This window comes from Ptychodera flava (genome assembly GCF_041260155.1).
Source record: "Ptychodera flava strain L36383 chromosome 23 unlocalized genomic scaffold, AS_Pfla_20210202 Scaffold_24__1_contigs__length_23054250_pilon, whole genome shotgun sequence".
NCBI lineage: Eukaryota > Metazoa > Hemichordata > Enteropneusta > Ptychoderidae > Ptychodera > Ptychodera flava.
In genome coordinates, this window is record NW_027248278.1 from 7,155,317 (window position 1) to 7,173,595 (window position 18,279).

Sequence of the window (18,279 nt, forward strand, 5' to 3'; positions counted from 1 at the left end):
TGAGATAGATACTTTGGCAGTACACGTCTTGTCTGTTCAATCACAGTCCCTCCATTGTGGTTCAATGTTAGTCCTTCAACCCATCTCCTCTCTACTCAAGTGAGGTGTTCCTTTGGATAGACAATGTCTCTCTTTGTTTTACTGTTTACTGCTATGATTATTGTGATTAAGTCTGCAAATATTGCATAACACTACATCTTGCAAATTTCATTAGTCACTGAATGACATAGGTCAAGGTCAAAGTTGATCTGTTCTGAAAATACTGAAAATTTCCTCGTGGATTTACTAGGCATCCAACAAAACCAACATATCAGAATGCATCCTTAAGCTCCATAAGAATTACATTCTGATAATGACAAATTTTTTTCGACCACCGAAATTTTGCAATTGACCACCAAAAATTGAATCTAGTGGTCAAACTTGACCACCAAACAAATAAATAAATTTCCAACCCTGGAAAGTTCTTATGTAAAATTGGCAAAATTAATGGCGTCAGCTTGATGCCTTTACTCTGCAGTGACTCCGTTGGTGAGTATTCAGATTGGATCTATCGTTGAACCGCTTCCTGCAGTACATACACTCGAAAGGCTTTTCTCCCGTATGAGTCCTTCGGTGAATCACCAGTCTGTCGCTGGTACGGAATGCCTTGCCGCACACCTCACATTCATACGGCCTCTCTCCAGTGTGTATTCTCTCATGGACTCTGAGGTTCCCGCTCTGCGAGAACTGCTTGCCGCACTCTTTGCACTGGTAGGGTTTAATGTTCTCAGTTGGCACGCGCACTGGAATGTACGAACTTTCTGCGATGTGCGAGTCAAACTCCCAAGTACGTCTGTTAGTCTTAATCTGTCCATTATCTTCCGTTATCAACCTTCGTTTAAGACTCTCTTTACTTGAGAAGGGAATACTTTGACGTTGGCGTTCTAGTGATTCCACCATAAGACTCAAGTGTTCATGCAGAAATGATGTGTCTAACAGTTGGCCTTCCTTGATATGGCCGCTTTTGTTTGTTTTATCGTGCGAGTCGTGTGACCGGGCGCAGCTTCGGAAGAGATCCTCACTTCTTTCTTCCTTGATGTGTACAGAGTCAGCCACTGATGTTTCTGCTGCTGCCGAGGACGACGGTAAGTTTGGAAACCTTACGCTTTCTACGAAGTTCACCTCGGCAGTGGTATCGCGGGAAAGGTGGTGCTGTGGGGAATCGCAGGAACTGTCGCGGATGACGGCTCTTCAGACTTGCAGACGTTGTTCACACCGATATTCAACCACATGCACGTGGTAGACTTCATGAATAGAGTCGGCCAAGTGCCTATGGATTTTGTGAATTAAACATAAAATTCAAAGGAAATGTTCACCGCAACGTATTTTCGAATCACCTGAATTGAGGTCTAATTTGAGAAAAAAAAAAACGTTCAAAAAATGTGTACGTACGGTACTCATACCCCAGCTTATAGCAAGCGATACATTGATTTATAATGAGAAACATCTCTATTGTATATTAACCATTTAAATGCTGTAATTTTTCCCACCAAACTTTTAATGCAATATTTTACCAACTTCCGTGAACTTTTCTATAAGATGGATATCACATTTCATGGGCTACAGTTTTTTATCAAAATTTTGACAAAAATCAGGTATATTTTATAAAGGTGACCAAGATAGACTTTGGCGCTCAAGGGTTAAATATTTCTGTCACAAAAGTTTGAACTGTGTCAGTGTATGACTGTATATGGTCCTTCAGCAGAACTGTCAAGAGACAAAGCTAGTCTCTTTTCTTGCACTCAAAATATGGAAATTTCATGGTCACATCAAGAAAGATCTCCAATTAATTTAATCATGATTTTATCAACAATTTCAGTCTTTTGAAGAATTTTGAGCAACATGATTACGCAAATTTTTGGCTTCGTTTACCAATTTTTTTATGAGGGCATTCTCATATTTCAAAGCAGTTGCATCAGCCAAAAGGACAGCATATGAAAATTTCATCATCATTGAACCGTAACTGCAAATGATCACCCATGGAGACCAACAAATCAAATTTATGGTTGCTGGTGGAACAGTTTCAGAGAAGAAAATTGGCCAATATATGAGCAAAAAAATTCTTCAAAATATGCAAATTCATTGAAAATTTTGACAAAACTGAAGAAGGGGAAGTCAAACAATCTATCTTGTAAATAGAAAGCTGTCAGATATGTAGTATCAGAGAGGAGAATGCACTAATAAAACTTACTAAAAGTTGTTGAATATTGTCTTTATTAGGCACTTTAAATAAAATTCTTTGTTTGCCGTCCATGTACTGGTAGGTTTTCAGAGAAAATTAAGAAAACAGACACAATATTAAAAATATTTTCAAAAGGAAACCAAATAAAAAATGAGCTTATGTTAATACACTTGTGTTTTTTGTCTGTGTTTGGTTTTTTTCCCTGGCTGGCTGGTAGGTTTTTCAAAAATCCAAGGACACAAACAAAGAATTTTCTTCAAATGGCCTTATCTCCTTATTCTGAGATCACTGCACTAAAGTTTGTTACCATAACTACTCGGAATGTGAAATAAGACAAATCTAAGTACTTAACAGACATGTTTCTGACTCTTTCACACCTATTTTTAAGTACAAAAGTGCCCTCTAATCACGGGTTACAGCTGGAGTTAGACAAAACCACAGTGATGGATAGGTTAAAATTCCCACTTGGCACCACAAGGGGCTGCTGATATTAAAAGCTGATGCACAACAAATACAACACTTGCAATTTAGTCGATAAACCCTACCTCCAACTTCAACATGAAAGTTCTTACATGATAAAAGCTGACAACAAACCTATGAAACGCCACAATTTTAGTTGAGAATCCCTCAAACCTCAACAGGAAAGCAGGGTTCGAAATAGCCGGTGGTCATGCGTCAAAAGACCACCAATTATCTCATTTCAACCACCTGATTCTATTTTGGGTAGTCTATCTTGACCACCAAGTTTTCGGAGGTCATGCTAGTACACTGCAGAGCTGTAAATCTCACACACCTCACACAGGGTTTATTGCTAGAAGTATCAAGAAACACAACAGATTGTCCTCTGAGATAGATACTTTGGCAGTACACGTCTTGTCTGTTCAATCACAGTCCCTCCATTGTGGTTCAATGTTAGTCCTTCAACCCCTCTCCACTCTACTCAAGTGAGGTGTTCCTTTGGATAGACAATGTCTCTCTTTGTTTTACTGTTTACTGCTATGATTATTGTGATTAAGTCTGCAAATATTGCATAACACTACATCTTGCAAATTTCATTTAGTCACTGAATGACATAGGTCAAGGTCAAAGTTGATCTGTTCTGAAAATACTGAAAATTTCCTAGTGGATTTACTAGGCATCCAACAAAACCAACATATCAGAATGCATCCTTAAGCTCCATAAGAATTACATTCTGATAATGACAAATTTTTTTGGACCACCGAAATTTTGCAATTGACCACCAAAAATTGAATCTAGTGGTCAAACTTGACCACCAAACAAATAAATAAATTTTGAACCCTGGAAAGTTCTTATGTAAAATTGGCAAAATTAATGGCGTCAGCTTGATGCCTTTACTCTGCAGTGACTCCGTTGGTGAGTATTCAGATTGGATCTATCGTTGAACCGCTTCCCGCAGTACATACACTCGAAAGGTTTTTCTCCCGTATGAGTCCTTCTGTGAATCACCAGTCTGTCGCTGGTACGGAAAGCCTTGCCGCACACCTCGCATTCATACGGCCTCTCTCCAGTGTGTATTCTCTCATGGACTCTGAGATTCCCGCTCTGCGAGAACTGCTTGCCGCACTCTTTGCACTGGTAGGGTTTAATGTTCTCAGTCGGCACGCGCACTGGAATGTACGAACTTTCCGCGATGTGAGAGTCAAACTCCCAAGTACGTCTGTTAGTCTTAATCTGTCCATTATCTTCCGTTATCAACCTTCGTTTCAGACTCTCTTTACTTGAGAAGGGAATACTTTGACGTTGGCGTTCTAGTGATTCCACCATAAGACTCAAGTGTTCATGCAGAGATGATGTGTCTAACAGTTGGCCTTCCTTGATATGGCCGCTTTTGTTTGTTTTATCGTGCGAGTCGTGTGACTGGGCGCAGCTTCGGAAGAGATCCTCACTTCTTTCTTCCTTGATGTGTACAGAGTCAGCCACTGATGTTTCTGCTGCTGCCGAGGACGACGGTAAGTTTGGAAACCTTACGCTTTCTACGAAGTTCACCTCGGCAGTGGTATCGCGGGAAAGGTGGTGCTGTGGGGAATCGCAGGAACTGTCGCTGGATGACGGCTCTTCAGACTTGCAGACGTTGTTCACACCGATATTCAACCCGGAAATGCCATCATCCCATTTGTTGCCGACCTCTTGACCTCTGCTATGCCCCATTGACCCCTGGGATGCCCTGGTGGAATTCACATCACCTTCAATGTGTAAAGAATTTTCATGTTTCTGACCTGTATAACCGCTCACGGGCTGCATATCAATCGAATATGTGTCATTTTCACGTTCGTTCATAAATTCAGAGTCTTTCTTGTTCAGTATTTTTCGCTCACAATTTTTTCTAAATTGTTGACGGCATTCTTTATTGTCTCTGTTTAGTTGTCCGTTATTCTCTTCTCCACAGATACCCACCACAACATCCATGCGAACCGCGCCACTTTCCTGAAGGAAGCTCATTATTGCCATTTTTTCTGAAAAAAAATAGTGACAACATCACTGTTCGCTCCCATATAGTTATCAAAACAAGTCAACAATTGTATGAAACATGGACATACATATACAGACAGACTGACATACACAGACTGGCACAGAGTGATGACATTGACCCCAAGTGTGCCTTGGCCCATGGAGAGTGATAAAGATATAACAACAGCTGAATGTAATGATAAAATAGTTAAGTATAGGCCTATACAGGCACTGAGAGTGAATATGTTACAGCAATTTGATTAGTTTCTTTTCCTTTTCTACTTCTGTGATAATCTTTAAGACAATCAATCTGCAAGGCAGTATATGTATTGACAAATATGTTATCTTTTACAAGCACACAGTAAATTGTTCTTGATTTTTCATTTACAATATTTGACATAGACTGAAATACATAACATGCAACCAATGTTTACACTTTGCCCATACACCAGATACATGGAGAAATTTCAACATACAATCATCAACTCAGAAACCCTACAGGGAAAAGTAAACATTGTTTTCTTCCAGAACAGCTTGTGCATCCACATCTGGAACAACTTACAAACTTAACCAATTACACAAGGATGATGACACAAGAGATAAAGTTAAACTGTGGTGAACTTGACTATTCCTTTCAAATCCTTACCTAACTTGACATCTTAAACTAAAATATACTGCATGGTTAATTGCGCACACAAATATATCGGGGTGGACAACGGTGTCTGGAAGATCGATGAGGTACATTATCTTTTTTATCCGATCCATTGTACATTCTTTTTTTCCCAACTCTCCCACCTTTTCTTTTTGTCAAACCTTCTCTTGCTGAATTTTTTATTGGCATTTGTTTGGAATTTTTTCAAAATCTGCCAGGATTTTTTTACCACATTTCAACACCAAATACAGTTCACCATATCAAATGCTTACTAAATCACAACATTTTATACTCTTAGTTCCAGTAGGTATAAAATTACCAAAAAAAATCTTAAAAATATAAAATGAAAGATATCCCAGTAAAACTGACAATTTCACAAAGTTGCCCAAAAATTCAAAATTCCGGATTTCAACTTAATTTCAATATATCTTATTAAAAAAAACCTTAAGCACCGGTTTACTAAATATCAAAGCAATTGGACTGGTAAATTTTGAGAAACAAATTTTTTGACCAAAAATGAGAAAAATTGCCCCCCAAAATACAAAATTGCAGATTTCATCCTAATTTTGAATATATCTAATTAACATAAACCCTAGGAACCTGTACACTAGATATCAAAGCTACCAGATCAGAAGTTTTAGGAGAAAAATGTTTTGACCGAAAAAGGCAAAAATTGCCCCAAAAATAAAAAAAAAAAAATTGCAAGTTTCAACATACCTTCAATACATTATATTGAGATTAATCTTAGATACCTGTATACCAAATATCAAAGCTATTAAATCAGTAGTTTTTGGATAAAATTTTTTTTTTATCAAAAATTGGAAAAATTGCCCCAAAATTACAAATATGACAATATCAATACAATTTGTACAAGCATGACTGAGGTCATCCTTAGGAACATGAATATTAAGTTTCATAGCAATCAGAGGAGCGATTTCAGAGAAAAAGATTTTTTTACTAAAACGGAAAAAAAATACCCTAAAAATACAAATATGCAAATTTCATCCCAATTTTTGCACACATAATTTGGAATATCTAAAGAAATCTCATACCAGGTTTCAACCAAATCTGACCAATGCTTACTGAGTTTTAGCCATTTGCAGGATTTTTCCTTTTTTACCCCTCATTTGCATATTTTTGGCACTGACATGTTCATTTGAACAAATTCACATCTCCACCCCTAGGTGCACGTGTACACCAAATACTAAGACAGTAGCTGCTACGGTTTAGGAGTTTTTGATGTGGACGGACATACATACATACCTACATACATACATACATACATACATACATACAGACAACATTTTTCAACCTTATATACGAATACCTCCCATTTGCATATATACATATGCATATATGGGAGCTAAAAAACGCAAATATTACACACTTGAAATTCAATATGCCACATCAGTGTGTTCACTCAACGGGAAAAATTTCATTTCAATTTTCAAACAAGCGACCTAGCGGCGATATAGCTCCGCTGTGTTTATGTACAGAATAACTATTTTTGACACATGTTGATGAAGAAGGTGGAAATCTTTGATAACTCAATGCAGTGGCCAGAAAAAAGTGGCTAAAATAAGCTGCAAAAATACAAAATTGAAGATTTCATCATACTTTGAATATATCACATCGATCATCCCTAAGAACATGTCAACCAAAGCTATCTGATGAGTAGTTTTTTGAGAATAAAATATTCTGACCAAAAATGGCAACAATTGCCCCCAAAAATAAAAATTGCAGATTTCATCATAATTTCAAAATATCACACTTAGTTCATATATAGAAACCTGTATACCAAATTTCAAAGCTGTTAGACCAGTACTTTTTGAGAAACGCATTTTTTGACCAAAATGGGAAAAATTGCCCAAAAATTAAAAATTGCAGATGTCATCATTATTTCTATAAATATCATTTAGTTCATCTATGGAAACCTGTATACCAAATTTCAAAGCTATCAGATAAGTAGTTTTGGAAATACACATTTTTTGACCAAAAATGGCAAAAATTGCCCAAAAAATACAAAATTAAAGATTCATCAGAAATTCAATATATATTACTAAGCTTATCTGTAGGAAACCTGTATACCAATTTCAAATCTATCAGACCAGTACTTTTTGAGAAATACATTTTTTGACCAAAAATGGCAAAAATTGCCCCAAAATACAAAATTGCAGATTTCATCATTATTTCAATAAATATCATTTAGTTCATCTGTAGGAACCTGTATACCAAATTTCAAAGCTATCAGATGGTAGTTTTGGAAATACACATTTTTTGACCAAAAATGGCAAAAATTGCCCCAAAAATACAAAATTACAGATTTCATCAGAAATTCAATTTATATTACTTAGTTCATCTATTGAAACCTGTATACCAAATTTCAAAGCTATCAGAACAGTACTCATTGAGAAACTCATTTTTTGACCAAAAATGGCAAAAATTGCCTTAAAAATGCAAATTTGCATATTTCTGCACAATTTGAACAAATTTGAAATAGATCATCCCTAGGGACATATGTACCAAATATCAAAGCTATCTGACCGGTAGTTTTGAAGAAGAAGATTTTTAAAGATTTTTTTACCAAAAATGACAAAAATTGCCTTAAAAATACAAATATGCAAATTTCACCACGATTTGAACAAATCTGACTGAAGTCACCCTAAGTAAACTGCATATCAAATTTCAAAGCAATCGGACAAGCAGTTCAGAGAAGAAATTTTTTACCAAAAAACACAAAAATGCCCCAAAAATACAAATATGCAAATTTCACCACGATTTGAACAAACTGAAGTGAGGTCACCCCAAGTGAACTGCATAAAATTTCAAAGCAATTGGACTGGTGATTCAGAGGAGAAGGCAATTGTTGACGGACGACGACGGACGACGGACGACTACGACGGACGACGGACGACGGACAACGACGGATAATCAACCTATTTGATAAGCTCCGCGTCGCTGACAGCGGAGCTAAAAATTACAGATAAATTACAAAACTTTGAAAAATGTTGCTCTAACACTTTTGTGGGAAAATTTACAGCACAAAGTGTTCACACCACAAATCCTGCACTGCAATGAAAAGCTGTAAGTTCATTTTGGTTTCTCCGATATGTCTGACACACGGAGTAATAATTTATGTGAATAATGAGGACACAACTAGCATCAATATGTTGGCAACTATGATGGATGACTTGGATAGGAAAGGCAACTGGCTAAAATCAGGGTTGGAAATAAGTGACCGTCGAGGAAAGGTAAAGTCTAGGCTTGACAGGTGGAACTAATTTCTATTTTTGGTTTTGCTGTGATGAAAGGCAAGGTATACTGCCTATGCAATAAATGAGACACAATAATCAGGCAGTGGTGTTTTAGCCGAGGTTTGGAAAAAGCGGTAAATGATGTGACAACCCCAGTAGCATTTCTGTTATCCTCTAATAGGATTGCATGAGTGGGGAACCTGGTAAAATTTATCACCTTTGCAAAACCTCACCAAGGCAGATACTTATTTATCACCTTCACAATAAAAACACTGAGGCAGGTATTTTACTAAGGCAGGCAGCTTTTGGAAACTAAGGTTAAATGCCTGGATGTCCCTGCTTCTTATTCACCACCAATATTTCTACACTTTGTTAAAATGACACAAGATATTTAATGATTTAAACAGATTTGGATTGTTTGGTTTTAATTCTGTAAAATCGTAATGGCTTATGTTTCTTAAAATTGGAGATCTTTAAACAAAATTTCATGTTACTCTAGCAATAAATGAAAGGAAGCTGGTCTTTCTGAATTACTGTTGGCCCTCTCATTTGCAATATTGCCCTCATGGTGGGAAAATAAGTCTATTTATTTACCTTTACTGCTGAGTGTGTTCGTGCTCAGTCTGTTGAATAACTCCTGGGTAACTTTCCTAAAGCAGTTACCAAGGTGTTGAACTTGATTGGTTCTTCGGATTTCCTCCCACAATTGAAAGCATTCTGTGAATATCAATATTGGGAAAAACTCAACAGATTATCCAAAATTATGGCAAATGGCAATTACATGTATTCTTCAGACAAATGTGATGTCAGACTATGATTTATGGTATATAGTCTGACATCACAGTGTTCAACCAATGAAAGCTTAGTAACCTGTGCCTGATGACCCTAACGGCTGTATGCAGAGGTCAACTATTGCAGCTCTGTGATTTATGCTGGTAATTAAGTCAGTTGCATCAGACTCAAGCTGAGATTCCCAGATGTTGTAATGAACAGGAGCCAAGCGTCTGAGAAGCGACATTTTCAGACTTTGCACAACATTTTAAGAGCAATATTTTTACAAGGCGACAATTAAGAATGGCCAAACAAGGCAGATCTGATGGCCAGCTTATCAACCAATCAATAATGCAGTGAAGATACAGCGATTTAAACGGTAGGAGTGAGTAAAATAGAGAGTTTTCCAAACCGTGTAGAGAGGACTGGCTGTGTAAGCTGGCCACCTTCCCCTTTTATGTACACCTAGTATATTGAACACCCTGGCCGGTTTGTTGGCAGGCCGTCTATGTCATACACAGCTCATACACATACAGCATTTTTTATCGAGTGCTGCTCCTCAGAAAGGAAGCTCAACCCAGCTGAAATACTAACTTGGTTTGAGTGATCTCAATGTTTCATAATTACAATTTATTATTTTAAATAACCATGACCATTAATTCATTTTCGCGATCCTTTCATTTAATTTGTCTAAAACCGGGGTGGAATATATGCATGATCACCCATTCATTCAGTATCTTTCAACATGTCAAACAATATCAAACCAAATTCATGAAAAATGGCCGACCAACCCTTAAAGCACAAAAATGCTCACAAAAAGGCCTTCACTGTATCAGCTCAAGTGATTACATCGATGTAAAAATATATTAACTCTTTAAAGGCCTGTGTTGGCGCCAGATTGTCTAATCAGAAAATTTATCTACTGGAATAAAATTTCAGTGGAAAATGAAAGGCTAATATCACACCTCAATAATCCTCTTACCTTACACACTAGATTAGTAGAATTAATTTAAGGCAATCCCAGGGATCACCAAAAAGGCCTTTTTAAAGGCCCTTTTGGCGATCCTGGGATCGTTTTTGTTCTAGTCTGTAAGAGGATTATGGAGATGTGAAAGCCTTTTTCCCCCCATTGAAATTATAATCGAGTAAGTAAATTTTCTGATGAGACAATCTGGCGCCAACACAGGCCTTTAATTAAGTGCCGAGGCTCAAAATGGTGATTACAAATGCAATGAGTACGACCTTGACGACCTACATTTTTTAATATTTTACTCGATCGCAATTCTGGTATTTACAGCTCTTTTTTCAGTCACTCAACCAATAGGAAAAATATCTACGTTACCTTCTTGGAAACCAATAGATCTATCACACTGAGATGGGTGACTCGTAGAACTGGGGCCGCTATCTGGGGATCCTGAATCCGGAAGTGAGACTGCCTGTCGGTGACCAGCAGACGCATTGTTTGATTCAGACTGCGACCTTGTTTCAGGTAAATCTCCTTGTGTTGTAAAGGTGAAGTTGATCGTTTTCCGGAGAGAGAGCGCGACACCCCCTGCTGTTTCCATTTCGAACGGCAGACCTCTTTCAAACTGAGTCGAGTACAGCGAAAACATGCAACTGTGGCGATCTGTGGTAGGTCTTTGATACTGCTCGTCTCGATCGTGCTCGTCAGGGTATAGTTTATAGAGGGCGCTGTAGTCAATGACCTTCATATCGGCCTTCAAATACGGTTATGGGTTAGACTTGAAGGTAAAGGATGGGTCTTGAATGAATTCCAATGAAATCACTTTATTGCGTTTTTCCCCATTTCTTCTTTCAAGCGAAATAGCTACTTAAGTTCAGAGCAACACCCTGTACTTTTATTTGTTTAGCTATGTAAATGTTACTTTAATTGGGTGGAATAAATTTATCTTTGAAAAAGAAGATCTTCAGAATATGGTATATGGCATGTATTTTGTGCTTTACATTAAGGCTGGATATCTGGTATCAAAGTTTTATTTCATAGATAAATTTTAACATAAAAAGGAATGGCGACATGTTCTAGATGAACCCTTGGATAGTATGCATTGAGCATGTAATGACGACAAAATGTTTACAAAAATGTGACTCTAAAAAAGTGGGTTACTGGAAAGAATAAATTTGATCAATTTGGTTTGTTCCTACCATGGTCCATTTTAATACCAGGTTGAACCTGTCATATTAGCTGTTAATACACAAGTGGTGCTATGACATATCGATTGAGTTCAGGTCAGGTTCCGTGGCAATGACCTCTGACCCGGGAATAATCAATATGCCACAGCACTGCTACAATAGAAGAAAAGGGCAGAGCAAGATTGACAATGACAGCAATGCAATGTAAGACTTTATACACTTAATCATTTCTTATGCATTAGGCGGCTAAGGTAGAACGCGCCTCTGGGACAGATATTCTGACTTTCAAACTTTTACAATTCTTTTCTGATATACCAGTTATGGGGGTTCATTTTAAAGCTCCAATTGGTGTAAGGAAACTTTCAACAGCTTACTTTTTCCTTTTTCAAAAATCTAAAATTTTATTTTTCTGCATAGAGTTAACACAGGATGGCAGCCATTGTGAATTTTAAATATTGGTAAATCTTGGGTTATTTGTTTCTCTAGCACAAAAATCTGCACGGTGACCCAAATTTTTATTGATTTTGAAAGAGAATGGTTAAAAGATTCCTTGAGGAAAGTTTGAGCAAAAGTTTAAGGCTTTCACTTTTGAGGCGCATACTACCTTACCCCTTTGAACCTGGTTGGAAAAAATGTCCGTATGATGTCATAGGTCACCAGGGAGTCAGGGTGCAAGGGGTTAACATACATCTCTGAAGGGAAACGACAGGAGAACTGACCCCGGCTTGACCCCAAGCACTGATGCAATTTTAGATGGGGTACCTGACAAATATTATGAATGCAAAGGGGGGGGGGGGAGTTAAAAATATAATGAATGTCAAATACTGGTTATATGTATGATGCTTCTGGTACTTTTCTGAGACAAAAGACAATCATACAATTTAAGTGTCGTACTTACTACAATGAACATAACTGAACTATAAATAATATCAATATAAATTTTCAAAAAGCAAAGAACTGCTCAACATGTACTGTACGTAGAAAGTTACTGGACATGATCTTTGGTGAACGAGTGGAAATCGGTAATCCTCAAAGATTACTACCATTTTTGAAGCCGTATAACCCAAGTTCTTGAACTGTTATTTGCATAAGCAGCAGGTTTGTTCTGATGCCCAAAATTAATTAAATTGTGAGTTGATATTGTTCAAAATTACTTGTAAAATTTTAGAAAAGTACAAAATAAATGTGAAGCTTTGGCAAATACTTTTGAGAGCATTTGTTGATATGGATGGGGATCAAGTGACATTGATCTACATTGTACCAGGATTTCACACATTAAAGTCAATCAGTCCACCCTTGATTTCCTGTAAGCAGGTCCATAATCACCATTCATAGCAATGGGTATGGGCCAAACCATTCTGGTGAAAAGGTAAAACTTAGTTTACTGAGTAAAGAAATTGGACTCTAGCATCACAAACATGTCTTTGAGATCATTTGACCTTTGACCCCTCATCCTAGTTGACCTACAACATCACAATGGGATGCTTCACACAGAATTAGAAAGTTAAGTGTAAACGAAACACACACAAACGTTAAGTATTTTTCAAGGTTGAATTTTAATGTGTAATACACACATGAGTGTCTGCAGACTTTTTCTCGCTACGATACATAATCACCGTATACACCGAACCTTTACGACCAAGTCACATCATAGAACAATCCTGCCAAAGACATATTTGTTAATTACATAGAAGCGCTTAAACTGTGACTATGTTCTTTAAATATAGCACATTCAGCTGCACACCTGACAGTAGAAATATGCAACTTACATTAATATTCAAATAACCTTCGTACTTGCATCAAAAAATATTCAGTCATTAACAATTTGTCTATCACTTTCCTTTCATGACCACTGAGGGCGCCCAGTACCTCTACCTGAAAACTGGAGTATTTATAGGGCCAATAGCTGTAACTTTTGATGACTTTGTAGTTGCTTTTGTTTTTAATGTCGACTACAGTTTCTTATTCATCTCCTCGAAAGCATGTTGAGAAATAAAGTATGCAGCTTCTCACCTCTGTACATGTGAGAGCATGTGATGAGTGGACTGCATTGCTGAAAAGTGAATTCAGGTCTAGACTAGAATTCAAATGTTAACAGCAACTGTGCATTTTACGCGTACAGACACTGTGTTGACAAGCCAAATAGTTGGTGTTTCGACATGCTTTGTGGAGAGAAACAAGAATTCGCAATTGACTTGCAAAACAAAAATAGTGAATAAATCGTCAAAAGTTGAAGTCACTGGCCCTTTAACTCTTGCAATAGAGAAATTCTACTGGCCCAGCAGTACGAGAGATATTTCCAAATGCAGCAGTCCCACTTTCCCTAGGTATAAAAACAGGATTGTACCAAGATTGCTAATATAAGGTATTACTTTAATCACATTGAATTCAACAAACCAACTAATTACCAAAGTGGAACTACTAAAACATGATAGTTTTCAAAGAACATTACAAATTGCATGAAATTACTATAAATACTAATCTATATGGATAAAACATACTACCATATATTTACAGATTCGAAAATACAGTCTAAAATGAGTTGCCTTTTTTGGCATGTAATAAAAAAATCTCTAAAATTGGGGTACCTTTAAAATTTCAATTTTTTTCTGTTGCCATCATTTTTACTAGAAAACATTACTTTGCCGAACAAAAGAAGCAACCTTCTTGGCACACCGACACGCAGCTTTACACTAAAGCTTCTTTGGTGATCTCTGTTTTTGAGATTTTCGTTATAAGCCGCAAGTCAACAACACCTTGGCATTAAATATGTATATATTTTAAAACAGTTATTTCAATATACAGCTACCTACATGTACGGTATGATTTTTTGATGTCTTGATTTAGTCAACAAAATTATTATACAGCTGTTGCCTTGAGTGAGTTGTAACGATTTAATGCTGCCATCCCTGTTTTCCGTACATAGGTCCAACTTCACCATTGAAAACAATGGGGCTAAACCACAGCACAGTGTTGAACACCCTCATTTCCCAGTACATATGTCACAATTGAAAACATATACATAGGTCTGATAGTGACAATACTCCCAAAGTCTGGAATTAAAATCAGTGAATGAAAAAGTTGCCATCTTGAATCATCAATTTAGTTATCTGTGTTGAACACGGGGTTATCAGTTTTCGACTGAAAAAAATTCATGCAAAGCCATATGATCTTCTCTGCCAGAAGTCAAACAAATTTTGCTTCATCAAGCATGTCAAGGTTCAGTTTTATCTGGACACAGGACAAATTGACCAGCTATTGTTCAAGTTTGGTGGGTAATATTACCGTCACATATTATCTTCACTAGGAAAGGGGATATGCTATGTATGGACCCCCCTCCTTTCCAGAGTGCGCCTGTTGTCAAAATTGCTCTCCCATTTGAGAAATAGTCAAGCACCCTGGAGGAGGGATTTCTTGTAAGGACCATAGTTCCTCCATCCCTGTACAAGGACCACAGTCCCTCCATTCCTATACAAGGACCACAGTCCTTCCATCCCTATACAAGGACCACAGTCCTTCCATCCCTATACAAGGACCACAGTCCCTCCATCCCTATACAAGGACCACAGTCCCTCCATCCCTATACAAGGACCACAGTCCCTCCATCCCTATACATGGACCACAGTCCCTCCATCCCTATACAAGGACCACAGTCCCTCCATCCCTATATATGGACCACAGTCCCTCCATCCCTATACATGGACCACAGTCCCTCCATCCCTATACAAGGACCACAGTCCCTCCATCCCTATACAAGGACCACAGTCCCTCCATCCCTATACATGGACCACAGTCCCTCCATCCCTATACATGGACCACAGTCCCTCCATCCCTATACATGGACCACAGTCCCTCCATCCCTATATATGGACCACAGTCCCTCCATCCCTATACATGGACCACAGTCCCTCCATCCCTATATATGGACCACAGTCCCTCCATCCCTATACATGGACCACAGTCTCTCCATCCCTATAAAAGGACAACAGTTCTTCCATCCCTATACAAGGACAAATCATCAATGAATCATATTGCAGCTCTGCCATGACTTTGTACCGTATGGTGTTAGAATATTGTCATATCAAAATGGCAGAATTGCACGTTGAAATCACAGCATTGCTGAAGAACACCAGGCGGGCTCTGAACAATATGATACATTAGCATGATCCTAGGGGGTCCCATTTCGATGAAAGAGGGAACTCCTAAGGGAACCTTATTGCTTTCTTCAGGTGTGCCAGAAATACAAACCACTACGCTCACTACAATTGGCAAACACGCCAGTAAATGTAGTATGTCTACACTGCCAGCTTGCTCAGCTAGGTAAAAATGCCTACATGTACTGGTAAAGAAATACAAATTTGCTGACATGAGAAAGATGCCACAAGCATACAATTAAATATTGTTAATCTTTACTGCACTAAGAAATACACTAGTGTGCATACTAAAAATATAATGGCTGTTTGCCTAGTTCATATTATACACTAGTATGTGCACTATAAATATAATTCTTGTTTGCTGAGCAGAGAAATAAAGCAGTGTACATACGGGTACTGTCAATATACTTTGCTATTCGCTGGGCTAAATAGAAATGCACTAGCATGTGTACTACCGGGGTATAAATATAATTGCTGTTTACTGAGAAATACTATGCACTAGTGTGCGTACTATAAATATCATTGCTATTTGTTGCACTGAGAAATAAGCCAGTGAGCACACTGGAAATACACTAGGTACATGTACCAAAAATACAATGCTTACATTTATCAGGGCTTGAGTTGAGATTTGATGATAACAATTAACATAAACACAAATGTGACATATAGGCACACCCTGAAGAACTCTAGGCCTAAACTCCTAAGGATATTACTCAGTTCTTGTCAGGGGGCGCAAATACAAACATATCCCTTAGGGAAGTGTTGAATTGTACTGTAGTATACCATGGGTCCAGGTTAATTCAGTCTTGTCAAAAGTGGTGTAAAGAGATGGCAACTTTGTGTTTAAGTCCCGTGTGGCTGTGTGAGGTATTTCTTTTTAAATAACATTAACCTTCCCCACCCCTAGAGCTTTTCAATGTCCTATCAAGCCATTGGGAAGAACTGGTTGATACCAAAGCTTGATCAAGAAGGGGTGAGGTTGTTGTTGACTAAACTATATAGAAGCAATAATTGTCTTTCCTCCTGCGTGAGTTTCCCAGTGGCTGATTAATTTGCTTCGTGTACTGAAGGCCATGGCGCAGTACTCGCATTTGTACGGATTCTCCCCTGTGTGGGATCTCTGATGAACTGTCAAACTTCCCTTCTGCGTGAACTGCTTGCCGCACACATCACATTTGAATGGCTTCTCCCCCGTGTGCACCCGCATGTGTGAGACCAATCGACTACGGAAGTCGAACCCCTCGTTGCATATCTCGCACGCTAGGCGTTTCTTTGTTTCAGATTTCGGTTTTGCTTTAGCCGGTTTATTCGACTTTCTTGCACCGTGACGTGGCACTACAGTTACATATTGCGCTCTTTCGACAGGCTGGCCATCCATATCTACGGGTAATGATGCTCCATATTCCTGCTCCTGCTTCTCAAAATGATCATTCGTCTCTGATCTGTCATCAATCGTTAATGGCTCCTGAATGCACGTTTGCGGTAAAATACCACCACCTTGCGATTTCACACCTTCAGCAAGGATCATGGGAGTTTCCTTTGGTGCAGCGAATGACCGAATTTTTGGAAAGACAAAACTTCTGATGTAACTCTCATCATTGGCAGCATAAAGAGGATTGTCGCTTTGTTGAGCATTGTCAGCACTTCGCGCAGTGTCGTGATTTTCATTTCGATTTTCGCTACATTCCAAAACCCCACCCGTCATTTCACAATCCTCAACTGTATGGTCCTCAAATTCACTCCTTCTTGACGCTTCGAACACTGAAACTGGGGTAACATTTTCGTTGTCGCTGTCATTCTCACAGCTATCATCTGTCGTTGCCGTGTAGGCTCCTGTGGGTACAGCGCCCTCTACAGCAAGGTCATCTGAGGTCGACAGGACGCTCCCCGGAGCCACATCATCGCTTTGCTCTTGTGGAATAACTGAGTAAGTGCCATTCTCATGGTATGTAACTGTTTGTGAGTTTAGTTTTCTCATTCTTGCTCTCCTCAGACTTTCATGAAGAGAGCGTTTTTTTTCTTCGGCCTCGCTGTGCAAATGTCTTCTGCTGTCATCCGTTTTACAGTCTAGCGTCACATCCATCTGCAATGCACCACTCTCACACAAGAAGTTGACGACTGTCAACTTTTCTGAAAAAAAAAGAGTCAAAAGCGAAAAAAAAGGAGAAATTAAACATTATTTTTATGCAATAGATACTTATTGAAAAATTTTCGCCCACTTGTTTTTGTCTCTTTCCAAACACTTTTACACTAGCTATCATTTAAAACTTTTTAGTTTTACTTTGCTATGTTGTGTTTTTTTTTAAGTTAAGGACGATAAGATAATTTCAACACAAAGTACAAAAGAAATAAGTTGACCCTTTTTCACCACCGTGGTAAGGCCCAAACCCATTGTTTTCAATGCAAGTGTTGATCAGTATACAGGAATTGGTGGTGTAAAGTTATGGTGAAGATTGGACTAGGCACTTCAAAAGTTTGAAAACGATAAAGTGAATAAACAAAAAATACCGCAATTATACGGTGTCGCTCAAATTTGATCAGAATTGGTATATACCAGTATGGGTTACCAATGATCAACAATAAATGTTGTTTCTATCTGTTCAGTGG

General features: G+C 38.1%; 1 protein-coding gene across 1 annotated transcript in view; it reads right to left on the reverse strand.

Moving 5' to 3' along the window:
- LOC139125086 (uncharacterized) overlaps window positions 1–18,279 on the reverse strand; it is a 45,137-nt gene continuing 26,858 nt past the window's right edge. The window contains exons 10-16 of the mRNA XM_070691195.1: window positions 16,668–17,802; window positions 13,532–13,595; window positions 10,710–11,085; window positions 9,191–9,313; window positions 3,561–4,695; window positions 3,015–3,032; window positions 1–1,228 (exon numbers count right to left, since the gene is read on the reverse strand). Coding sequence (XP_070547296.1) covers window positions 493–1,228; window positions 3,015–3,032; window positions 3,561–4,695; window positions 9,191–9,313; window positions 10,710–11,085; window positions 13,532–13,595; window positions 16,668–17,802 — 3,587 coding nt within the window. The 3' untranslated portion in view covers window positions 1–492. The remainder of the gene's footprint in view (window positions 1,229–3,014; window positions 3,033–3,560; window positions 4,696–9,190; window positions 9,314–10,709; window positions 11,086–13,531; window positions 13,596–16,667; window positions 17,803–18,279) is intronic.